Consider the following 27,377-nt stretch of genomic DNA (forward strand, 5'->3'; position numbering starts at 1 on the left):
TTGGAACAGACACTATCGCAACGTCTGTAAACAGAAGTAGGCATGCCATCTGGTCCTGCCGAGTACGATCTTTTCAATTTATTCGCGGCAGCAACACTCATGTTGGAAGCGATTACGAAAAGACAACACAATTTTCAGGAACATCCATCGCGACGATCTGAGCTTCCACAGTTCACACGCAGTCATGATCGACGTTGATTCTAGCTCACAAAGACAAGTGTTTGGTGGAATAGACCAGCACTTTCACTTTGAGTTCACAAAGTTTCAAAATTGTTTTGGATTCCGAAGAAGGTCAGTCTGAGCTCGCATGACGCAAGCTTTATATAACACGGCATTCAATCGACGATATTCTTCGCTTGATTTTTTAAAATTGGATGAGAGCATCCGAGGATTCAACACCCTAATTTCATTCGGAGTATCCACTTGGTGTAGAATATTGTTACATTCAAAGGCCAAATAAATAATTTAGTGCGGATGGTGCACCTCAACGGGCAACGGCGGGGCAGCACAACAATCATCGGCCAATTGGTGATCAAATGAAAAAAAGCTAATTTGAGCACGCGTTCGAGATGGTTCGTGTGCTGGTTTGCTTGGCAAACACATATCGAGTTTTTAAAGCAGTATTCTAAAATCAAATATTGCACAATAAAGTACCCAATTAAATGTCACCTGAAAATAAAACAAATGCTCCATAAAAAAAAGATCCACTCACCGATTGCGCCTGAATGGAGTAGTGCTGATTCGACGGCATCAGCAGCCCGTCCTTGGTGTTCTCGATCGAGCTGAATTCCTCTTTGACGGAGAGATTACGCCGCAGCCAGGTGGTCTGCTCCAAGCACGAACCGGCCACGTTGGAGATGGCTTCCACAAGGCGCGAGGTAACATCGTGCAGATCGCGCAAATCCTTCTTGTCACTGAACGGGATGTTGGGACAGCGCTGGACGAACTCGTTCAGGATCGAAAGAGCCACAAACTGGGCCGGGATTTGCAGGCTGAGACAGTCCTTCAGCAGGGCGTACAGTGAGCTCCAGCAGTCGTTGAATTGCGTTTGGGCGACACTTTTCAGGTAGAAAAAGAGTAATTCGAGAGCACTTACAGAGAGGTTCAGTCCGACCGGTGGTTGATAGATCTGCGGTGGTGATTTGATCACCTGATGCATGGTTTGGATGAAGGAATCGACCGACATGATGCGGATGCCGGAGATTAGTTTCACCAGTAGAAGTTGATTGTCGCAAGCAGGCGGGAGAGCTTTGGACATAAGGTAGAAGAAGTCAGCTTCGTTGTTCATGTCCGTTGGGTTGCCATCCGCACTTGATGGAACGCTGTTGGGCGATGAATCGCTGCTTCGTTCATACCACGCGACAGAGATTGCGGTTAGGAAGTTTGTTCCGTAGTGCAAGGAGATTGGACTGAGAAATTCCAACAGCTGGTGTTTGACGTGGCGAAATTCGCTAATACTTGTTTCCCAAAGCGTTGCAATGGTGATGATTATTCGCGGTAGGTGACTGAGAATCGCTGTCTTCGCTACTTCCTGATGGCTGTTTTTGACCTGATTTCCACTCAGAAGCGACGAAGAGAGAAACACGTTGACTATACTGTTAATGAGCTGACCGGAATTGGTCGCTGACGAGGTCGTACTGTTTGAAGCACTGAAGACGTTAGCTAGGGAAATTTGCTGGGTGCTGTCTAGCAAACAGTAGTGCGACAATACTGTGATGGCTTCCAGCTGGGCGACGATGTAATCCGTACACTGGTTGTATATTCGGTCTCGTTTTGTGATTCGGTCCAGATTAGCGCACAGTTGATGAATGATGCTGATGACGATGTTGGTCAGATTGTTCAATGGCAGGCAGGTTAGGCAGGAGGTGATCATGTCGGTCCAATTTTTGTGAATGGGTTTAAGTTTTTCCGCATGCAGAGCGGAGAGAACTGCCGAAAGGAACATTGGTTGCTGGCTGACCAGCTGATTTGGAATGTACTTGTAGATTCGCTTGTTTTCTGGCGCTGGTCGCGTAGGGGAGTTGCTCGATAGAACGTTCTTGATACCTTCGATGAATCGCTCGTCGTTTCTTTGCACCATGATCTCATGCTCCAGTTTGATTACTGCCAGCAGTAGTTTCAGTAGCTCAATTTGGTATGCTTCCGCATTGAGACGGGTGTTTTCTGGGTCATTGAAGGCCAGGATCTCATCCGTGTACGTGTAGGACTGGGGGGTCGTGAAGTAGTTAACCGATGAAGTCAAGCAGTAGAGCAAAATCTTCTGAACTTTACACTTTTCCATTAGATCAGCGATGTAGTTGGCCAAATTTTTACCGACGTCTTTCACAGTAGACAGCAGTTCCGAAAATATTTTCGTCATCAACTTTATACACTCTAACTGAATCTTTGAATTCCCGTTGATGTCGTCTCTCGAAGGCTGCGCCTTCTGTTCTTCGTCCTTCTGGTAAAAGCTTCGAGTGTAGTAAAGCAGAATGGTTACAATCACCTCCAAATACATGCAGCCTCTGTACAAACCCTGATACTCCGCTTCATCGTGTCCATCGGAAAATCCCTTACCAAAGATATTCCTCCGGTGCCGAATCAGTAATGTCCGGATTTGGCTACTCGAAACTGAAGTCGTCACCGAGAGGCACAAGAAAAATCTACTATCGTTTGCCAAGATGTTTTTTAGTGTTTCCAATGTGTACAGGATCTGCTTAGTGTTGAATATTGACTCATAAATCAGAAAATGGGACTGGAAAGGGTGCAGTTTCGAAGAATGCCTCCAACTTTTTCGCCGTCCTAAGCTGAATGGTTCATTATCCTTGCTCTTGCTGCTGTCCTTACTGGTACTGCTGCTTCGTTGGGATCCCCCACCGAAAGCACTACCACTAGAGGGCGTTTCCGACGTACCAGGAACTGTAGGCTCATCCGGACCTAGCTCAAAGACGATTCCGGCGTCATTTCCGGTTACAGTGGCGGATGACGAGCTTGAAATAAAGGAATAGTTGAGATTCCTATCCGAAATTGATGAAACAAAGCCCTCGTCATCTGCCAGTCTGGCACCGCTAGATGATATCAGATAAGTTTTACGATTTTTGAACCGATCCCCAGATTTGCTAACAAAATCAACGATCGGGCCATCCTCGATGTACCGTTTGATAGTTTCCGAGTCGTAGAAATCCGTAGCCGTTGTTGACCTACTATAGCTTCCTCCGCTCAATCGCCCCTTTTTCCTCTCAAAATCTCCATCGCTTGATTCGTCAATATCCGAAGTTGATCTATGGAACTCCTTCTTGTCCACTCCGTTCGGTAGTGACCCAGTTTCCAATCCAACACTTTGCTCACACTCGATCAATCCCGTCGAATTTGACCGATTACGCATTTCTCTACCGGGTGAAGTCTTTCCGTTCAATTCCGACTCCAACGGATTAATTATTAGCGATATCTTAGAATAATCGTCCCCCGCCGCTGCAGCGCCTGTAGCCACCTCCTTCGAACTATCGTTGGTGATATAATTGGATACCTGATTACTATTGGATTTGGATAAAATTGACACCCCGAAAATCTTCTTCTGAATCGTTCGAATCGGGCTCCGCTTTTTACTCAGCACATTATCCATGTGGTAACGAATATATCCATCCTCTGAGCTGACAGCAAAACACTCCTTATCCAGAAACGTATCTCCGTCTGCGACAAGATCCTTTTCCCATTCACTCCCGGTATCGTTGTCCTGCCGGTAGCGCTTTGTGTACACGATACTCATCCGTTTGGTGCTCTCGTTCAGCAGAATTTTCAACAACGGCTTCAATATTCGTCCCATATCACCACGTACCAGAGCTTCCTGGAGCCATTTCGATACAAATATTTGAATCGAAAGGTTATCCGGAAGCGTCAGAGTATCCAGTACCATAAACAAAAGTTTCTCGAATTCCTTTCCGTGGTGGGTATCCCGGCCAAGTTTCCACAGCAGCTGGAACCGACGAAAACCCATCGGATCAATTTTCAGTTCCGTTGTTGAAAGCGTCGGAATGGACCAATAAACGTGTAAACTTCGATGATCGGTTGAGATGGGTTTCCGTGGGGCAACGAGCATTTTGCTGATTATCACATTCTCGGTAAATTTTGTATCCAAACAGCTATGGATTCGGTAAAGCAGGACACTGATATTCCTGGCTTCCGAACGACTTGCATCCAAATGATTCCACAGCATGGTCGTCAAAACCTGAAAGACCCTGGTCTTTCTCTCAAGGTACGTCACATGGGACAGCTTCAGTAGGGGCATCATCATGACGAACGTGGTACCCGAACTGCTCGATTTCGGTTTACGACCATTCGTTCGGATCAAACTAACCATGTCGATCAAAGTCTGAGCTGCCGAGAGCTGAGTATCTAGATCTCCAATGAACGATGTTAGAATGGTCAGCGCCTTCAACCATCCAGGTATGTCGTTACAGCGTTCACTTAAACCACAATCACTTCCATAACTAGGAAACGAAGACATCTCTGTCAAAACGTTACACGCAAGTTTCAACGCACTGCGCAAAGATTCCGATACACGAACAGAGAGTAGTCGTTTTAACTTCTCATTACCTTCCACAAGTCGTTCAATTTCAAAACAATTTCGCTCCGGGCCAGTTTCTGTACTATTCCACTGTTCACAGTCCCGTCGTAAGTCCATCGATTTTGCTAAAATCGCTTTCAATTTCCTACTATCCGACATCCCATCAATCTGCAGTGCCCGGAACGTATCCTCCAATTCCGGCAGTAACGTATTAATTACAAACACATCATCATTCAGCAAGCTCTTAGTATCCCCGGAATTGATGAACAAATTTCCCTGCAAGCTAACCTGTTCCGACGAGGACCCCGAGCTCCCCGCAGATGAAACTACGTCGAATATTTGCCTACAAACGTACAGTTCGTAGAACAACACGTACTGTTTGATGCATTTTTCCAGTATCGGACAATCCGGGAGCTGTGCTGAAGTCGACCCAGAAGGCTTTCGCGTCGGGACTTGCTGCGTTGGTAGCTTTATCACAACATCCAACTGACCATCCTCGCCAATACTGCTCATACTGTGCCGTTCCTCCTGACTCGATTCCCCTCCCGCGCTACTAGCATTACTGTCATCATTCTTCAGATTCGGCGTCGAACTCGCCGTTGCAATTGTTGCACCGGGAGATCCATTTTCAATCACGTTCGCATTCGAACCTCTAATCGACTGATCCAGCTCGCTCAATTTGGTGTAGGATTTGGATTTTTTCGACTTTTTACTATACTTGCTCTTCTTGTTCAGCCCCTGGCTGGAGTTGGATCGCGCAAAGGAACTGTCGTTAACCTGCAGGGAACTTTCGTGGATTTTCGAGTCGGAGTTGCTTTTCTCCAGGGCGACCGTTTCCTTGGCTTCCTGTCCCTCCGGGGTGACGCTGTTGCTGCGGGTGCTGATCGAGAGGTCCAGTACCTTTTCGGACCTGCGGAAAACAGAGAGATTGGAATTAATTTATATAAGGTTTATAATAAAGGTTTAATTGGAATTATACATTAGAATCCTCTGTCATGTATTGTATTGAGTGGATGCGTGGTTTACTAAACTGTAAAATTGCAACTTTCGACCAAACTTGCGGTCATTTTCTTGTTATACAGCAACTTTTATCGCTACACTACCCACACTTATATTTAAAGGTACAATACCAATAATTGATGCTGCACAGAACTAACTTCAAGCAATAACAAATAAGTTTAATCCTAAATTTCTTATTAAAAACCTGTTTTAATCCACCTAGAGGTGCAAATGTGCCTTTCTCATTTCTACAAACTATGATTTAATAGCTGGTTCGTACAATATAACATTATGGAAATGTTTTTCATTCTTATAACACTTGGTAAGTATATATAATAGCACGTTTTTGCATTCATCGCGGTATCGGTTTGAATCGGAGTTTTCTATGTGATCGCACTCCACAACCCGTAACTCCGGAGCCGGAAGTCGGATGAAGATGGAATTTAATATCAGTTTCTGGGGATGCCCCAGCCAACATTTTGATTCACTTTAATAAGTTGCAATTTGATTAACTGCACTCTTCAACGACATGAATTGATTGTATAAAATGCACAGAACTCTTTTATGTGAACAAAAGTGGAGGCCATACACGTACAACAAATCGGTATAGTAGAACTATGTGATTTACGACGAATTTTGATCTCATCAGAAACATTATACAATCATCTAGCTTATCATTTTGAGTTTATATATGATCAACTTTACAATCACACATGAAGGTTTATGCAGCTTCAGGTCCCCAATGTGGTAACAAGGAGTATTCTTTAAAAAATAATATTATGAAAATAAAAAAATTAGGATGAGATTTCCATAATTCTGTTATAAGACACAGTTACACCCACACTGGTAGATATGTTTTTCATGGGTGAGGTTGGAGTTTCTGGAACATCAATTATTAAAATTACCTGCTACGATTTACTTTCAGTTTCGAACCTGAGATCTTCGTACTCCCAGCATAGCCGCTCTGTACTCATCTATTTATACACTGTTAAGCAACGATTATATTTGATCATTTTTATCGCTTTGTGATTACGATCTAAAAATACCATAATCCAACATAAGTATGGCCCTCCAATGATACCTGTATAGACCTGTCAAATCACAACCTACATTCTGTAACCTATTCTGAACTCAAGCCATTTTTTATAGCTCAAATATTGAACTAGTCTGGCAGAGAATTTGCGAAGTGGAGATAACTATTTTTTGAACGATTTTGCAGTTTAATCCAATTGCAAATTAATTTCTATACAATGTTTCAAAATTGTATTTATTATTTCGCATGTACAATTTTGTTTTAAGTTGTAGTGGACTAATAAATAACTTTAAGTCAACATTGTATTTCGATCACAGATTTGCATTTTATGTGAACTTGTTACAACAAAACATAATTTTTGCTTGCACTATTTGTAATTTTGATTTAGTCTGTCGTTATTTGTAATTTATTGTAAACTTTTATATACGATTGCTGGTTTGCTGGGTTGTCAAAATCGGTTCAGAAAATTCCGAGCAACCGCTGTGGACAAATCAAAAAATTTTGTTTTGTAACCATACTCTTCAACTCGTAATCCGGAACAATATGTCAGTTGAAAATGAAATTCGATAGCAACCTATGGGAATATTATACCTTTCATTTAAATCTTAGTTTGTAAAAATCGGTTCAGCCATCTCCGAGAAACCGATGTGGACATTTTGTTAACAAATCCGCACATACACATACATACATACATACACACATACATACATACACACATACATACACACTGACATACACACAGGTATTTTGCGATCTCGGCGAACTGAGTCGAATGTTATATGAGACTCGGCCCTCCGGGCCTCGGTTAGAAAGTCGGTTTTTGGAGCAATTGCATAACCTTTCTATATGAGAAAGGCAAAAGAATAATATTTAATTAGCTAAATCAGCATGAGTTCAATGTTATCTTTATGTGATTATATTTTGAAATGTTGGTGGAATGGGTTTGAAAGTGGAGGGAATGGGGGGTTAGTAGAGTGGGAGTGGAGGATGCGTCAGAAATCCTTCATCTTATTTCGGTATACGGGGTGGATGAAGGAAATGCGGGCGTGAGGGTGGTCCAAGGGGAGGGGAGTGATGAAGGAAGGAGATGTAAGGGCAAGGCGGGGGGGAGGGGCGCCGACGCAATACTCAACTACATATTTTGCCTTCCATTTGAGACTTGGTTTGAGAAAATCGGTTCAGTCATCACCGAAGAACCGATGTGACTTTAATTGTGGAATATGCCCGGAATTCCGAACTTCCGGAATCGTCGATAGTGGACAATATATTCAAAGAATATTTGATTGGCAATCAGTGATCTAGATCTGCGATTAGAAGTAATTTGGTGACCATTTCAATAGTTTTTATCCTCTGAGTTATTACGATTGTACCGATTTTTATGGGAAATTCCAGTTTGATCCTTACTAACACCCCTGTAACTCCGGAAGCAAAAGTCAGAACCGAATGAAATTCAGCAGCAGTCAATGGTATTACTGTATCTTTCATTTGAAATCAAGTTTTTAAAAATCGGTAGAGCATTCGTTGGGAAATGGGTGTGATATTAGCTTAGGAACTTGGCGGTTTCCCCCGGGGCATCATGAACCGTCATAGGTGGCCAATGTGGTCAAAGCTGCTTTGATTGATCATTAGTGATCTAGACCCGCAAACTAGAGTAATGTTACATCAATTTTAATATGTTTTACATCATTTGAACATCATGGTGGTACCAGTTTATATGGGAATTTGCTGTGTGACCGCACTCTTCAACCCGTAACTCCGGAACCGGAAGTCGGATCAACTAAAAATTCAATAGCAGCTTATGGGACCGTTATACCTTTCAGATGAAACTAAGTTTGCGAAAATCGGTTCAGCCATCTCTGAGAAAATTGTGTGAGTTTAAATGACACACACACACATACACACACATACATTTGCCGATCTCGACGAACTGAATCGAATAGTGTATGACACTCGGCCCTCCGGGCCTCGTTTAAAAAGTCGATTTTTACAGTGATTGCATAGCCTTTCTTTATATGAGAAAGGCAAAAACGTGCTGGCGGGAAAATGCTGAACAAATTGCTTAAAATTAATATTTTTGTGCTGCATAAGTCGTATTATGAATCCCATTTTGGGATCTTGATTCATCTCCTTATTACGCAAAGAAAAATATGCTTATACCGTACTCTATAATGGTTTAAATTCGTAACGATCAATTGAAATGCAGCCATCTTTGAAATTGAAAAGGCAGTGTTTTCCACAGCGTTGGCAACATTTTTATGATAACCAATCATTAGTACTCTAAAAATGCCCTCAATACGTTGATTGATTTTCATGAAGATTAGGTAACAGGTAACGAAAAAATATAAATATTTCCTAAAATTCAGTTATAAATATTTTTGGAACCTTTGAAATTTTATAGATTGTGAATGTATCTGTCTGAGATGCTGCCATCTTAAAAATATACAATCTTCTTTGGATGTTTATGTAGAATGTTATTTTTATCTATATGAAGTTTCTCTGAAAATACTCTTGGACTTTTATTGATTTTTATTCGCACTAATATTTGTTTAAAGTAATAGTGTATTGAAAACGCCTTCAGTTATTTTAAAATTCTCTTCGTATTAAAAATTTCTATGTGAATTAGCCTTCTTTGGAACAATAGCAAATCAAGGGAAATAATTTTAGAATTTTATTGATTTCAATACAATAAATACATTTGCCTTCTTTAAAATATTCGTAATATATTTTTGAAATGCTATTCATTTTAAATTAAATTACGATTTTGATATCGCCTTCTTTTAGCATAAGCTAGTTTCTGGACCTTCGATTGATTGATAACGATTTCAAATAAAATTACATATGCATGAGAATTAGTTTTTTTTAAATTCCCTAACATGATCTGCGAGCAAAGACAAGGGAACCAAACAAATATTTGAGTAGCAACATAGTTCTAAATGCAAATGTTCTCAAAGTATTTCAGATTTCAATAGTATAACAAATTGCCGAGAAAAAGTACGTTCCGGGAAATGGTATTCCGGGAATTGGTACATTCCGGAAAATAGTATTCCGGGAAATGGTACATTCCGGGAAACGATATTCCGGGAAATGGGACATTCCGGGAAATGATATTCCGGGAAATAGTACATTCCGGGAAATGGTTTTCCGGGAAATGGTATTCCGGGAAACGACATACAATCCCACATCGGTTGTACGTCATATCCCGGAATGCCATTCCCCGGAATACCACTTCCCGGAAAACTATTTCCCGGAATGTACCATATACCGGAATATCGCTTCCCGGAATGTACCATTTCCCGGAAAACCATTTCCCGGAATGTATCATTTCCCAGAAAACTTTTTCCTGGAATGTATCATTTCCCGGAAAAAAACCATTTCGCGGAATGCCATTTCCCGGAAAATAAAGAAAACTCGTACCTCACAGACCAAACTTATTTCTAGAAGACCTGCACTATGCAGCTAATTGTGTTCTAGGAGATTTTACCTACTTTACAATATTAAAAGTTGTTTGAAAATATTTTCAATTTTTTTTTATCTTGAGTGGTTATTGTGGTAAAACAAAAAAAAAACAAGATAGCGACAAGATTGCAAAACTGTCATTTTAAAGATTTAATCTTTTCGATTCCGCGATGCTACGAAAATTTATTTAAATTAATCATTATATGAACAGCTTACGAACGACTTTTGTTTTTTATCCCTTTATGGGCAGCTAGAGCCGAGAGTGGTGGCTAGCGGGTTTCATACATCCTTGACCTGACGAACGAAGCTATGGTGCCTTGAACACAGGCAACGCAGATCCAAGGCCATCATTGAAATGATAAGTTCTGCGTTTGAGATGTACTTCACCCGGTTGCCAGACGAATCCCTGTAATTACGTGTGATTTTGTATGTACATGTCTAATTGTGAGTCCTACTGTGGTGGTTTGTGCGTGGAATGTGTAAGTTTTAGCGTTCGAGTCCAGGGGTGCATACTTGTCTGAGTTGGCGTGGATGCTCACTAATTGCGTAAGAGTGTTTGAATATTTTTTCGAGTTGTTCTACTGGAGCTGTAGAGCGGGTCGTGATTCTAAATGATATTTGTTGTACGGTACAGACATGTGCAAACACAGGGACGTCACGATCGCGTGCATCATCACGAGGGGCTCGAGCGTTTGTCCGTTAACGTGTTCGATCGCGTGGGAGTTTGTATGTCGCATGTGCTAGCGTGCATGCAACCTCGCATGTATAAATTGGATTTTATAACCGTGTTTCCATTCGCATATTCGCGTGTGTTATTAAATGATCGCGTGCGGACCGTGAATTTGATACTTAATTTTCGCAGTATAGCTCAGATGCTAAAAGAGAGTGCGTTCTTCCATATCACTTTCGCGTACTCGAGATTTCGGATATATTGGTGGACGATCACATTTACATGTTCGCCCCTGCCAATTCACGACGAGGGACTCAGACATTTGTCTGGTAGCGTATTCGATCGCGTGGGCCTATGTATGTCGCATGTGATGGCGTGAATGCAACTTCGCGAGTATAGTTTCGGTTCTGTAGTCGTGCGGCCATGAGGCAAACTTCCGGACGTGATCGACCCGTGACCGCGCGAACACGGGCGCCTGTGGGTTAGCGTTTGTAAATTTGTGAATGCTATCACGATCATTTTATCAACGAGGTACTATCGTACTTTGGGGATCACGGGCGTAGGTGTGCATAAGTTATCGCGTAGGGCTGTCAAAGATTGTCATCTTCGGGAGCCCTGACATGGTACAGTCCAAATTTAGGAGAGTCCCAGGTCGGGGCTCGTCGCTAAGCCCAAGGTGCCTCCAGAGAGTACTTGGCCCCAAACCCACATTGTACATTATTTCGACCATGGCATAAGTGGGTAATAAAGGTCGCCAAGTCAAGTACTAAATTTGGTCACAATGTAGCTTAACTAAAAATAGATTAATCGTATCCCAAGTTTCTATGTGATATCATCACTGTAATACTGCTTTGGTGGAAAAGCCCCCGGACAACGTCAAGGTACAGTATCATGCCGAAGGAATATAACAACCACTTCTGGAAACAAAAATTCCTGCAAACTATGGCGGAAAAATACCCGGGATTCCACTTACTGTACACGGATGGCTCGAAATCACCACTAGGAACAGCGATAGCAACGTACGATTCGACGGGCCAGCAGGTAGAAAACTTCAAGATCAATCACAATTTCTCTATTGCCAACGCAGAAATGCTGGGTATCCTATACGCCATAAAAGGATGATCACTAGGAAGAAATACGTCAAAGCCGCCATTATGACTGACTCCTCCGGAGCATGTCAAACTTTACTGAATGACTCTTTGGTGAACGAAAACTACCTGGCAGCGATGATCTGGGAAGAGATAAGACTATCCGAATTCAACGGCATCAGGATACAAAGGATCCCAAGCCACCACGGAATCGCCGGAAATGAAAGAACAGACACGGAAGCAGTAACAGCCGGGACGGGAGTCCAAAATGTATTCAACGCACTCACCCTCGGAGACACACTGAAGCTTGCCGAAAAAAGAGACTTGGATGGACTAGGGAATACTAAGAAGTCTCCAAAGAAAAAGAAGTCACACACTTCCAGTTCATGAAAGCACCAGGGAAAAGGAGTTGGTGCCACGGCCTGACGCTGGCAACAGAACAGAAGAGAATCATAAACCGAATCCATTTGGGGCATCTACTGAAACGATGGGGTTGGGAAACCGTCGATCTATGCCAAGTGTAAGAAAACCTTCACCATATAGTCTACGAATGCCCAAAATTCAACAAACACAGAGTGGAGGTCGACCTGCTGGAATACTACGAGCCGCTGGGCAAAACATTGCAGCAAAACAAAATGGAGAGTGATTTAAACAGATTGCACAATTCTATACCATTTCGACGAGAACATTTCAAATGGGCCGATAAACAAAACGTAAACAATTCCGGTTAATACTTACTTCAAATGGACACTAACAACCCAAGTAACAATTAAAGTTTTATAGCACGCTACAAGTGTAATCTAGGTTTTATCAATAGCTATAAAACTATCATAAAACCACAATTGTTACTAGGGAAAGCTTTATACATACCTTGAATAAGCCGATTCTGAAGCCTGGCTGTTTGCAAAATAATGGGGTATATTTTGCTTATGTGCAAAATAATTTGTTTTGCTTATGTTCCCTTTCACTTCCCCTCAAAAATTAACGGTTCATATACACCAAACAACAAAGCGGAAAAATTTGTTTATGGGCCCTTTTTTAAATGAAAAAGACTATACTTGAAAAGGGAACAAAAACATCGCAACACCAAGAAAGGGATCTAAATAAACGTCACATAATCATTTACTGTAAACAAAAGGACTCACCCGCACGCACTATAAGCTAACGTCTCGCCGAAAAGGGATTATGGGAGAGGGCACAAAACCAGTGCGATGTTTCAAAAGGGACCAAAACATTTATCTACAAAAAACGTTCAAAATAATTTTTTTTAAAAATCTGGTATGTTATTCGGAAAAAATGGTTAATTTAACACGGCATTGGGTTGTTTGGTCCTTAAATCAAGCTCCTGTTCATAAATGGGAATATAAAGTACGAGGTAATTTTTCAGTCGCCATTTTCTCAACATGAGCATATTGTATATAATGCCTTATGAAATGTTGACGTCGATTTGTTCAAAACGTCATATCTAACAAATGTAAACAAACTGAGTTTATTAGGCCAACTAAAAGCTAAGCATTGACTCTTTATTGTCCACAAATAATAGAGAAAAAAAAACTCTTTACATGTTAATTTAATCTTAAGTCAAAATGTCACATATAGTAACCAAAGTTTTGCTAATATTTTGTAGATGTTATGTTTTGCGTTGTGATGTTTTTCCAAGTCGACTGTAGTTAGCAAACCTCATATCTACACTCTCGGTTGCAATACAGCACATGAAATATATCACAACTACAAGCCCGCCTGTCAAAACGTCACAGTAAAATGTGCCATCTACAAACGGCGTTGCCAAGACCACATATGTATGTAAAAGCGCATAATAGCAAAAGTGAACAGCAAAATGTAATAAAATAATAGTTATCAATTATCTCCCTATTATCTTCGCGAAAAACATGTAATATGCTTGTACGATCCTGCAATGAGTAAATGCAGGGGTGTTAGTAGAATCAATAGCCTTCTGTGTGCTTTATTTGTTAAATAAATTTAAAAATTGCAAGGAAATTTTCGCACGCGACTTTCTCCGTTTGACGTTTCTGTTAGATGATGTATTCTACTCTATTCTATTCTAACCCTTACACAGCCAGCATCGAAAAGCATCCTGGAAAACACTACAGTTATTCTGTGGTGTTTTTCTTGTCAATATTAATATTTGGTCGGTGTTATGTCAAACCGGACTAAGTAGCAAAACATCAAAAAATGAGATAAAGAATTTCGTCAACTACATCCGACTTCTGCCACATTTGAAATATGTAACAATAAACAAGAGTTATGGCAAAAACTAATTTCCAATCATAATGTAAAGGATGCTGCGATTCAAACTTTGAACTCGTTTTTCTCGAAATCGATATTTTGTCACTTAGTCCGTTCTGACTTAACACCGACCATTTGTAGCATATTTTCATATGTTGCAAATATTAAAACGGCCAGGCCTACTGTGCAGAGTTTGGTTTAAAGATGTTTCAAAATTAAGCGGCAACCAAATTATTCAATTAGTAAATAATTTGATTGACGAATAGTTTTAAATCTTAAAGGAAGAAGAAACGAGGACAACCTTACCAACCGTTTACGTTTAAAGGGGATATGATAAATCGTTGGGAGTGACTTTGCTAAGAAGGTTAATGTCACTCCTTTGGTCCTTTGAGATGGGGCAGAGGTATTTACACCTTGCCCTGGTTGTTAAGCCTAGGATAAAGCGCCTTTACTCGCTATGGGCTACGCCAGTGGTTGCAGTTGTTTTTAACAGCAGAGTCAAAAGTTGCTAGGACACGACTTTCAATTTATCGATTATGAAGAGTCACAAAGTGTTGAATCCATAAGTAAACTTTCTTATGCGCACTCCACATGGACAAAGAATCACCTTCCATCAATAAAATCCAGACGATTAAATAACAACATTTACAATACTTGTTAAAGCACTGCCTCATAATTTGTATGAGAAGAGCGCGTCAAACAAAGATGTATATTTAGTGTAACTAAAGTTCAGTGCAAATAAGATCAAATTAATAAATTCAAACGATCTCATCAAAAACCAGCGGTTCTTCAAACTTTGATCATTCTCAGGGGTCCTTGATCAGATTCTCTGATGCTCAATATAAACTGCAACTGAAGTACACCAAAGACTGGTGATAATTTCAGTGTGAAGACCAAACCTGTTCCTGCGTCCCAGCAGAGAGCACAACATAACTAACTTCTATAACTTCATCACTTTTTATCCTAATTCCAGCACTATGTGTCGCAATTATCATATCATATTTACTGTAGATATTCACAAGGAAAAAAAAAATTTGGAGCAAAAACGCGACAGGTAAAAAAAGTCCACTTCTAACCAAAGCCTACTTCTGTCTTAATCTTGACGTTTCTGCTAGATGATGTAATGAAAAAAACGCTCTAGAATTCATCAAATCAACCGAACTGAAAATTCAAACACACCAACCAAACAGCAAAATAAATATAAGGTTGTCTCTTGGGTTGAACCACGAGCAATACCCTACCCCTCCCTACACACACTGCGTCGAGATCGACCGAACACGGTCTTCGACGTCAAATGACAGCACAAAAAAACCAGTTTGGCAAAATCTGTAGTTTATTAACCCTCCGGAAGTCGCGCTTATGGCCCACTGAACGAGCAGCCGCTGGTGCCCTAAGACGATTTCGCTAGATTTTCAGAGCAGCGTGCACTCAGTGCACTAGCGCGACTGCCGGAAGGTTAAGCTGGTTTTCTTGTGATAATTTCACTATTTGAAGAGCTTATCTGAGTAAGAAAGAATTAAATTATAAGTTTGCGTTGCGCAAAATTATGAGTCCGGCACAATCCACCCGGCGTGACAAATGTTCTCGATTGCAGCAAGCCATGGAGAAAGATATGAGAACAGGTTGCTTTAATGCCGACACCTCTCACGTGATGGAAGACTCCAGAAATATGGAAGCTAGTCAATCCCGAATTCAACTTCTCACACCAATTGAAACTGCCATAAAAAGCATGACATGAAATTTTTAGAAAATGTTAAATAGCGACAGCGTCATCATGGAAACCGACAAGAATACGAAAGCTTGCAAGCGCTGATTACGACTATTTTAGAGGAAGTGTACGGGAATGCAGAGAAAACGCAGCAGTGTACAATGACATGGTGGCCCAGAGAAGCAACAGTTTCGAACAGTGCTGAGCTCCATCACGGTACTGATGGCAACCTGCTAGACGAAACAGAATTAGGTTTTGCACCAACCGACATAACCCCGCAAATTGAGCCGGATGAACTTCGTTTGACAATTCTCGGTGGTTTGCTTACATGTGGGTTACGTGAGTTCGAATGTAACAGATGAGCACCCGTTGCACTCACTCTCATGCAACTGACAAAGTAAACAAACCACCGAGAATTGTCAAACATGAACTGTATTCATCTTGAGTTCATCGTGTCGTCATCTTGTAGAACTCAAAGAGAATAGGGAAAGAGACGAATAGTGTGAAGCCAAAAATACCTTATTGAGCAGACCAATCGTGCAATGTAAATAAACATTACTCATGCCTGAGTTGGAGGAGATAAGTATTGTACATCTATTGAAAAAGAAATTTCAATTTTCGTCAGAATTTGGTTCAATCGTGATTGTGAGGTGCATTCTAGAGTATGTGTATGAGTAAAAACAAGCTTTAGAATTATTTCATCTCTTTGTTTCGAAATGCGCATCGTTTGATAAACAAATCCAACGATCGACATACGGTTTGTTTTCAAAATATAATAGGAGTCATTTAAAGTGCTGCCTGTGGAAGCGGTTGCCAAAAATCTAGTGTTGAAATCATCATAAAGGGAGTGTTGCCGTTTTGACTGATTTTCACTCTTCGTCTCTTTCCCTATTCTCTTTGGTAGAACTCAATGGAAACGGTTAGCAGTTAAAACAGTAGACAATGCTTATTGAGTTACGGTTCTCATTCCAATGAATTAACAACAGTAAAACGCTTCTCTTCTGAATCTCTCACTAATTGAAATCATTATTGAGAGAAATTAAAACTGACCGCCATTTTATTAACAATATAAATACGGTTGTGACGGTCATCTTATTACAAACAACGAGCTAGTATTAACAAACAGGCGGTTCCACACAAATAACTTTGCATAAAAAAATAGAAAGGTGGAGAAGAAATAAACAAAGCACCGCATGCTGCCTGAATACAATACACTGATAATATTTCATTGATACACTGATTTATATTTCAATACGTTCTCTCTCGCACGGTTTCTATGAGAGATAGTTCACTGAAACACTATCCGAGAAAAATGGAAATGAACTAACGGTAATTTATGTGGTGACACGGTAACTTCATATTTACCGTCACAATTCAAAGAGCACCGTGAGATTGCACAGGACTGGTTTCGATCATCGTTCAGAAGTCAGCATTCTCAATGTTCCTCTGGAGAGAGCAAAATCGACCGGAACAGCTTTCAAAAACTCTTCAACCCAAGGGATTCGAGCAACAAACAGGTCCGACGAGAAACTAGAACGGACCACCAATTGCTTCGTCTCCGACAGCCAAGGGACGGAATCGGGGAGTTCCGGCAAGATGGAACCTTACATTACTTAGATATATTCGAGACGAGGACAGCACAAACGAGTGGGAATCTAACCCCTACAGGGACTCACACGGACTGCCGCCTCCATAGACTCTCCAATGGACGGATGAGAAAGCGACTGTTCCACAGAATACAACCGACTGCGGAATAAACTGCTAAAGCATCTTCTGAGTCGAGAACGAAACTAACAGGAGGGATCAAGAAAATTCAAGAGCTCCACAACTAGCCGATCAAATTCCGTGGCGAAAAGGACACGTCGTCACTCAATTCGTTCTTGGACCACGTGGAATGTTTCGCTCGTTCTGAAGGGGTGGAGGAGGAATTTTCGCTTAGATTCATCAAGCACCGGTTATTGGAAGACGCACTGGATTGGTATGGACGAGCTTTTGCACAGGGATCTCTACTGTCGTGAAGTCATTTCACGTAGACCCGACTGGAATTATTACCTGCGCAGAATTTACGCAACGAAGCGAATTTCTGGTTCCAAGGAACAAACGAATCGTTTGCAAAATGTTTTCGTGATATTTCGGCACTCTTCCGTTTCGTTAGTCCACCGAAGGCGGAAGATGAAAAATTCTTCATCGTAAAAATATACGCGGCGATAGTAGCGGCTGCCAGACCACGAACATTACTGTAATTGGCTGAGGTTTGCAACGAGTTTAGAAAGCATGTATCAGCATCTACATGCACTAACTATGTAGTTAACTCTATCCACGACACGATGAAAAGAAGGTTTTATTGATCTTTCTGGACGTCAGCAAAGCGTACGATTCGGCAAACACTACAACCCTACTTAAAATCTTGGCCAAAGCAGGCACACCTGAAAAACTAATTCCCTGGCTATTCGAATACCGGAGGGACAGCAAAATTCTGCTAGATGGAGCTCTCTGAGGGAATTCCACAGGGATGTCCTCTAGCTTCGTATGTTCAACCCCTACACAGCATCTCTACACGATTTTTCTACGGAAAACGGAGAACTGGAACAATTTGCAGTTGACTCTGCGATCATCGTTATGGCAGACACGGTCGAAGAAGCCTCAGAGCACTGCAACTTATTCCTACACCAAATCCTCAACAAGCTCTGAACCTGCAAGTGAGTCCGCACAATTCAGCCGTAATTCCGTTCACTACAAAAAGTACCGCTCAAATTAAGATGAAAGTGCGGGGAGAAAACTTGGAGCTGGTCAACACGCACCCCTATCTTGGATACGTCTTGGACCGCCGACTCTTAACGCGCTTAAAGCATATCGACTCGGTGGTAGAAAAAGCGGGTAAAAATTTGGGGCTGATGAAAATGCTGTCCAGAAACTCCAGTGATGCCAATACAAACACCCAGATCAAAATAGAGGACGCATTGGACCGCAATCGAATAAAGTATGGGGCACCGGTGTACGGCAACGTAGCAGCTACCAATCTCATAAAAACTGCAAATCTAACACAATACATACATACGTAAGCCGATGAATGTCCTCATCAGCACCCCTCTGCACGTGATACTGGCCGAAATAGGACAGCTATCTACAGAGCAATGAATCCAAAAACTCACTAACACGAAAAAAGGATCAAGCCGGTGCAACACGCTAGCAGTCACTTTTCCGGGAAGCGATGCAGACAACTTACAAGCAGCACAACAAAGTGTTGCAGTCTACGACGAAACTGATGGATCAGTCAACAGCGAAGGGATTAATAACAATTTCTCCATCATGAATACTTCTAAGCATACGCAAAACGGTAGAGTTAGTCAAAAACAAAATATACAAGAAGGCAGTATTTCTACTGACTCTAAGAACGTTTTTGAGATGCTGCTCAACGAAAGGACTTTCGAAGAAAGCTACCTAATGACAGAAATCTACAAGGAATTCTACGGAACTAGGGGAAACTCCATAAAAATCCAATAGCTTCCGAGTCACAAGGGGATCTACGGGAACGAGAAAGCTGACCAGGAGACGGTCGCCAAAGTCGGTGAAGCACAGTCCTTTTACAACGGGATCACCATCGTCGATGCCCCAACATAATATGGGAGAATTGAACAAGCAAATGCAGGACGCTCTCCGACGAAAAATGGAAGTGGCATAACCATATACAGAAACGACCTAACAAGATCTGGTGTAAAAAGCTGTCGCTTAGTTCGGACGACGTTACAATCTTGAATAGAATAAGAACTGGCCCGTGTGCATGGTGTGAGACGACTGAAGACCTCAAACATCTACTATACGACTGCCTGCGAAACAACACCCTGCGCTGGAGTATATGCAGCCACTTGAAAAAATATTAAGTGAAAACAGTGATGAAGAAATGAAGTAAATAGTGAAATTTCTAAAAGAAACATCCTCTTATAATCGGAAACTACTAAAAAATAAATCATCGCGACGAATCCAAAACATGACGATGGCGAGATGGATCAACATGCATAATATTATTGAATAACGTTATTTTACGTTATACTTAAACTATAACCTAATGTACGTCAATCTACTAAAACCAATCATTCTTCTGCAATGTCTAATTACCTAATTGAAATTGAAATAGACTTTCTATACTCACATGATCATCGGTTGCACCTTAGCGACAATTTTGACGCACAGCTTCAGCGATGCCGCCACCTCGTTCGCGTTCATGTTCTCCGAATACACCGTGAGCATCCGAATCAGCGATAGCAAGAATTTCGGCAGATAAACTCGGGTCGTTTCGTTATACATCTCAAGCGATAGGGTCTCCAGTAGGAACTCGGTCAAGAAGCACACCTCGATCGTTCCCGGCGGACCGGAATCGATTCTTACGTGCTCCCGGATGTTGGCACTGCTAAGACCACCACCGCTTGAAGGTCGCTTTTGGTTGTGCTTTTTCACGGCACCATCCCGGTACAGGGTAGTCATATAGTTCCAGATGTAGGACGGATCGAAGGTGGAGAATAATAGATTGGCGGATTTCTGCACCTCCAGATTGCCGTTGCACAGCGAAATCGTCCGAATGATGTCGCACAAGACGTCATCCAGGATTCGCTGACCGATTTCCGCTTTATCCAGTAGGGAGATCAATATTCGGTAGGGACTCAGATCGACTGGATTAGAGGCAACGCTGGCCTTGAGGATCAGTTTGTAAGCACTGATAAGGACCTCTTTCGAGTGGGCTTCGAAGTAGCTGTTCGGATCGGACGTTTCTCCATCGTGACCGATGTCTTCCAGATGTTTGCCCAGGCTTGTATCAGCTCCCAGGAGCCACGAATACAGTCGTCGATTCAGAGACATATCTCTTCTTAGAATTGTGTTCAGTGCTGTTTTCACCTGTTTAATAACGTCTCTTTTGCACAAAATCATTGCGTGCAGGGGAAATGCTAGCAGCAAAAACTCCAACGTGTTTCGTTGCACTAGGATTACCGAATCATTCAGGCAGCTGCATAACCCAGTGACCAAAAGCTCGACGCTACCACCCATCAGTTCTTTCTGATCGACACAGGATCGTTTCTTGTCGAAGTGATCCAACACGTAGGTGATGGCCGGTAAGCGTACCGAGGCATTAGTGACGATACATTCCCACAGGCATGTGTAGAAACATTCAGGTTTGACGGCCTCACAGACTTTGTCCAGCAAGGAACTTGTCCGTTCGAAGTGATCTTGACCCGATTCCAGACCGGGGAATACTCCGCTTAGAAAACCGCTCAGAGCCGGCCGTAGCTTTTCGCCTAAAGGAACAAAATATTTCTCGTAGATTGATAGCAGCGGCGGTCGTACATTCATGGCTGAATAGCCGAGCAGCGGAAACAAACCGGCACTGTATATGAACAGTTCCGATGCCAACCGATCCACTCCAATGTTACTGAATATAACATCGTACGATTCGAGAGCCTTCAAGTGCACCCCGGAGGGTAATGCCGGGTGCATACACTGCGCAAGCCGCTTCGAGATTTTGATTCGCCTGGGAATGATCTGAAATTGTGAGTTCGACGAGATCACCTTGTTCAGCTTGCCGAGAGCCGATATCAGATCGGCCCACTCGCTCGAGTATTCAAAGTTTTTCAGCGTCTTGTCGATGTTGGACATGTATACCCGGTACTTGGATTGCTTCATCAAGTCGTACTCCTCCATCAAGCCGGATCCCGTTGCGGTGTCCATGGCAGAGCTGGCTGATGGCGATGCCGCTGGTGGTGTGTGTCGACAACTCAGTAATGGTGACTGATTTCACGCTCTGTGGGGGATGGAGAAAAATCAATAAAAATAGATTAGCAGCAAGCAATTAGCGGTTTGATTACGAATCGATTGAATTGCGTCGTAGGTACGCGCTATTGGTGTGGGGTAGGACCGATCGCTATCATTACTCAATCTGTTCGGTGATAATGGGATGAGGACAAATAAATGAAAGAAATCTGTGTTACGCTGATAGATCGTAATCTTCGTCGTGTTCACTTTAGAAATGCCTTCTCCCAGGGTGTTACTACCTACAACATTCCAACTGAATAACTAAGCAAAGGACCGATAAGGGTACTGATAAATGATAACGAAACTGTCTCCTGCTTAGTTGTAGACTGTCACCATCTTGTCATTGATTGTGGTAGGTATTATGTACATAGAATCGCACAGAAATGTAATTGCTTTGCCTTATCACTGGATACTTTATTATCTGAGAAAATGATAAGGCAGCAGCTTTCGCATTCATGAATCATTTACACTGTTTGTGTTTCTTGTACAATCTGTGTATTTTGGGTGAGGCCTTCATAGAAACTTCTTTGTGATTAGTTTTTCTATATTAATGACTATTATCTGTTTCTTATGAAACAGCTGGGCTAACGAATCAAGTGGATTTTTTACTCCTCCTTGTAGCAGACATTTCATAACTGAGCTCGTCGGGAAGGTAGTAGGTATCTCGTCTTTCCTGGTAACCTATACTACGAGCTTTCCTCATCACAAATCGCAATATTCTAGATTCTCCGCTGGCTGAATGAAACCAGCAAGTGAGATTCCGTTGCTTAAATACATTGCAAAACTCTCTCAGGCGTAGGAGAAAGCAAACGCATTCGACAACAATAGAAGTCACACGAGCGCGCGATAACGATTAAAATTAATTCATTTATGACCTCAATACGGGTATTGGTCACTGTTTTTTTTCTCTTCTCTCGCTCGTTGCCTTCGTTTTCCTAGGCAAGACCACACAGTACTGTCTCTATGAAACTGTTATTATAGTGCTGATATGTATACACATTGCGATACAGTTATTCCTTTCTCCCTCACGGTGGCTGCAGTTTCAGCTCATCATCAGCACCAGCAAGCATCAACGCGTTGTCGGAACACACTGGATCAAAACGGTATCCGATCAAAATCATCACTCGTAGCTTTCGCAACGAATGAATATCTGGTGCGAATGTTGGAGAAAAAATTGCAAATTGTCGAATAAGATTATTTTTTGAGTTATTGCCTTAATTCTTTTCAATGTCAGATAAAACTAATGGAAAATTTATCACTTTTACTGCGTTGCAGAGAATGCGTAGCTATTAGCACATCTCAGCACTCCTCACCTCACCTACAACAACCGTATCCAAGCAAAAATCAACTAATCCTAATGCATAACATTATGCATCGCAGCAGAGAGCACACACAAACCCATCTGGAAAAAAAACCCCAACGAGCCGTTTCTGTTGACTGATGACGGACGGTACTTACGTGTCTCCGATGAGAGAACACTGAACGCTGTTGTAACAAAAACACAATGCACACCTCGCCTCAGCTGCACCAGCTACGAAGCTATATTACTCGCCCCCGTACACCGAGGTACCGCGCACTGCAACAATAATAAAATAATAACGATTGGTGGCCAAAAGAGCCAGCGCAGGCCAGTACGGTTCTTGATCGAAAAAAAATCCGATACTTTGTATTCTTCTTCTCCTTATTTTTGTGCTTGCTTGTTAACCTTGTCTGTGTAGATGCAAGAGAAAAAAAAACTGTTCTGAAATTTTCACCACTTCATCGCAAAATTTCTGCACCTTTCATTGCCGTTTCTTTGTTAATTTGGTATCACTCGAATTCTCGAGAACCGCACAATCACTTTGACGGTAAATTTCGACCGAAACACGCAATTTTACTCTAGGGAAAAAGTGAAAAACACCGAGTTTTTCCTTCTGTCTTCGAATGGTTCGAAAGTGCGGATGACTGTGTGGACGTTTTATTTCTTCTTCCTTTTGTCACCCACCTCATCAAAATCGTTCGCTGAAAGCTGTCATCACACAGCTGTCAATGATGGGCAAAAGAGCAAAACATAATAAAAAGGGGAAAAGAAGCAACACTTTCCCGCAGGGATCTTCCTGCGTTACACCGTATTTCCAACGTATTTCGTTGCACGGAAACAAAAAACTACCTAAAATTGAGTTCCTTTGACTCAATCTCGTGGTATCGTGGGGGAACTTAAAATTAGGTAAACCGTGTTGAAGGTAGTTTCCATTTAACCACGGCAAAAATTACAACTCATTGATAGGTTTTTTATACTCAAATTTAAGTTGAATTTACCTAATTTTGAGTTCACCCCAAACAACTCAAAAGTAACTTCCCCCACGGAAGATCTCGACTGAGTCGAACCTCTCGTTTTGTTTTTGACAACACTAATAAGTGCGAAAGCGACGCACAACTCAAAAGTAAGTTAAAAGAACTTTTCTGCAGGTTGTTTTATTTAACCGTGTGGTATTTCTGTACACGGAGAACTTTATTGCCATTTTCGATAGCAGAGTGCACCGGTGTATATGGAGTGCACTGGTTTTGCACTTGCGAGAAAAAGTGTCAATGGTGTAACACCCACACGGTTAAATAAAACAACCTCCAGAATAAGTTCTTTTGACTCACTTTTGAGTTGTGCGTCGCTTTCGCACTTATTAGTGTTGTCAAAAACAAAACGAGAGATTCGACTCAGTCGAGGTCTTCCGTGGAGGAAGGTACTTTTGAGTTGTTTGGGGTATACTCAAAATTAGGTAAATTCAACTTCAATTTGAGTATAAAAAACCTATCAATGAGTTGTAATTTTTGCCGTGGTTAAATGGAAACTACCTTCAACACGGTTTACCTAATTTTAACTCAATTTTAGGTAGTTTTTCGTTTCCGTGCAGTCGATGATACTAATCTTCAGGCTTCAGGCTTCATTATTCAGGCTCCTCAGTCAAATACTGGAACCGCAGCATAAATTTCTACCGACTCGGAATAATTAGGTCTTATAAATTGGAGCGGTTGATTTGTTCCAGCTTATGCAAGAATCCATGTAGTGGTTGATGAATCGTGCCATTCTCACGATGAACTTCGCTACAAGGTGGAACACGGTATACCTGCCAAATCGCTTTGGCCCTGCATGTGACCAGTTTTCTACGGCAGATTTTTGGTGAGTTTGTTGAATATTTAACATAATGATTAATAAAGTAATTAGAAATCTGCATCAACAGAATCGATTTAAAATGACCTGCTGTGGTGTTCTCGGAGACAGCTATGCGCAAGAAATCCCAGCACGACTGTTGGCTATGCTATGTCTCTTTCATCACCATCTCGTGATGGCGCCTAAATAGGGCTATAAACTGTCGTTATTTTGAAGGACAGGTCCTTAATTCCGACAATTTTGGGAAGCGTCCTTTTTTACTTCAAATGTTCTTCATTTTAGTATCAAACCTAGACATATTCAAAATATTTTCAAATCCAGCTAATTTCGAGAGAATGAAACTTTTCAATCATCATATTAATTTATTATTTCCTTCTAGCGCTTTTTGTCAATAAAGTTTAAGTAACATGCATGCATACCCCAAAAGCTCTTTTATTAAAAAATATTAAAGTCTGTTTGACACGAACTAGAACACATTATTTATTCTTTAACATCTATTGGCCAAATTAAAGAGTTGTGACAGCTGTGTGTTTGAAATATATACGTGTTTCAGTGGCGAAAGTTCCGACTCGATACGTGCAGTCTTAAAAAAGTGCTAGATCGAAGACGAGAAAAGAAAATTATTCCTGCACATTCAATTCAAAAACAGTCTTTCCAGTTGTCTGTCTCTTCCGCTTGATAATTCCCCAATACTTCATTTAGATGGGATTTGGATGGATTAATGTAAGCAGAATCCAGCTAAATTCACTGTATGCAGAGTCCACTTCCCGGATGTAATGTTCGCTTGTTAAATTTAGCCAGAAATTCATTGGATCTTTGTGAGCCTCAATGAAACGTAGTATACATTTTTACAGGCACTTTTGCTTGCACAGCTTCGTGCCAATCTTTTTTTGAAGATGCAAAGCTTTGTTTTGAGCCTACAGTTGCAAATTTCTTGCCAGATTATCGTCTCCTTTCTGTTCCTGTATTCCAACTAAACCAATCTTTGTGAGCCTCAATGAAACGTAGTATACATTTCTACAGGCACTTTTGCTTGCACAGCTTCGTGTCAATCTTTTTTTGAAGATGCAAAGCTTTGTTTTGAGCCTACAGTTGCAAATTTCTTGCCAGATTATCGTCTCCTTTCTGTTCCTGTATTCCAACTAGCACAACTTTTTAATGATCTTGTATTTTTCAAACAAATCGCTTTTAGGATTTCCCTAACTCGATCACTAGAGGAGCTTTAACATTTGATTCGTGTCCTCAATTTGTCCCTAGCCGATTTGGTAACCCTATGCGTAAATTACGAAAGTGATGGCAGAGCACTCCCCAGAAACAATCCCAGCAGGGTTCTCCAGACTTGCTGCCTTGTCACATTGCAAAATTATTCTTCGGCATAGCTGGTTTTGACAAACAATTCAACGGAATTAGAGTTGTTTGTCAAAACCAGCTATGCCGAAGAAAATCTGAAAAAGATCGTAAATTATATTTAGAAATGTAACACAACAGTCAGAATTCGCACTCACGCAATTGACAAAGTAAACAAACCACCGAGAATTATCAAACATGAACTTCATTCATCAGGAGTTCATTCGTGTCGTCATCTTGTAGAACTCAATTATTAAATTCGGTTTTTCAGTAAATATGCTGGTTTTGTAAACATAACATGGTTGCTATAGAGCAACTGAAAATCCATAAACAATGAAGTGTTGCTAAAAACATATTTTTTTTCGTATGTATCAAGTACTCAATGTACCGACAACTGGCGGTAAAAGACTCGCACATTTTTTCTTCACAATATTTCATTAAGTTTCAGGTCGTGTCGTTGATTAAAGTCACATCCACGGTGTGTCTAAAACCATTATTAACTAAAAAAAATGACCATAAATTTAGCATACGGCATTCGAAAGATACAGTATCCAAGCATCTTCTCAGCGAATTTCAAAATGATCCTTCGAGAGAAATCGTTTTGAAGTTTTATGACACGTTTCATAAGGCTACCAGCAAACACCCACGGGTTTGGCCATATCTGTATTAACAAAAAAATATTTGTCTACTTATTTGGTACCTGGCACTCGAAAGATATAGTAATCAAGTATATCCGCTGCAAGTTTGAAAATATTTCATTGACGGAATCAAAAGTTATAACGATTTGAATGCGGTCATAGATTGGTTTTCTGCCAGATTTCAAGCATGAAGCCATGTTTGTCCTTTGACTATTTAGATCGTTTATACGTGTCACTGTTTTAAAGAAAACCCTTATTATTTAATTATACAAATATAATGCCCAAAAGGTGTTATTTATATGCTGCGCTGAAAAAATATGAAAATAGGGTTGTGTACCTAACGTAAACTATAACGTGTAAATTAAAAAAATTGAATAAAAGTTGGAATGTTTACTTAAAAAGGCCATCTCAGTAGTTTCACAGAGAACAGACATCCATGATCGAACAAAAATATTTAAAAAACGTGTGTGCACATTAATAAACACTAGCGCCGCCACACCAACCTATCCCAACTATTCGTCAAATCCATTTCGGAACCGTTTCGAAATCCTGAATGGATTCAGTATGGAACAAGATTCAACAAAGAAGACAACCGATTCCGTCTCTATCGGTTGATGCATTTGAGCTGGAATTCATGCTGGAAATCCGAACCGGTTCCGGACTAGTTTGACTGGGGAATAACCGCTGTCAATTCTGTCGAA

At 41.2% G+C, this 27,377-nt stretch overlaps 1 protein-coding gene across 2 annotated transcripts in view; it reads right to left on the bottom strand.

Moving 5' to 3' along the window:
- Positions 1–23,508, bottom strand: part of LOC131693999 (protein dopey-1 homolog) — a 39,837-nt gene extending 16,329 nt beyond the window's left edge. For both annotated transcript variants that reach the window (XM_058982325.1, XM_058982324.1), the window contains exons 1-3: positions 23,005–23,508; positions 19,895–21,535; positions 713–5,453 (exon numbers count right to left, since the gene is read on the bottom strand). In XM_058982325.1, the coding sequence (XP_058838308.1) occupies positions 713–5,453; positions 19,895–21,462 (6,309 nt within the window). In that variant the 5' untranslated portion in view covers positions 21,463–21,535; positions 23,005–23,508. The remainder of the gene's footprint in view (positions 1–712; positions 5,454–19,894; positions 21,536–23,004) is intronic.
- Between the last annotated feature and the right edge of the window lie 3,869 nt (positions 23,509–27,377).

This window comes from Topomyia yanbarensis, chromosome 3 (assembly GCF_030247195.1).
Source record: "Topomyia yanbarensis strain Yona2022 chromosome 3, ASM3024719v1, whole genome shotgun sequence".
Lineage (NCBI taxonomy): Eukaryota > Metazoa > Arthropoda > Insecta > Diptera > Culicidae > Topomyia > Topomyia yanbarensis.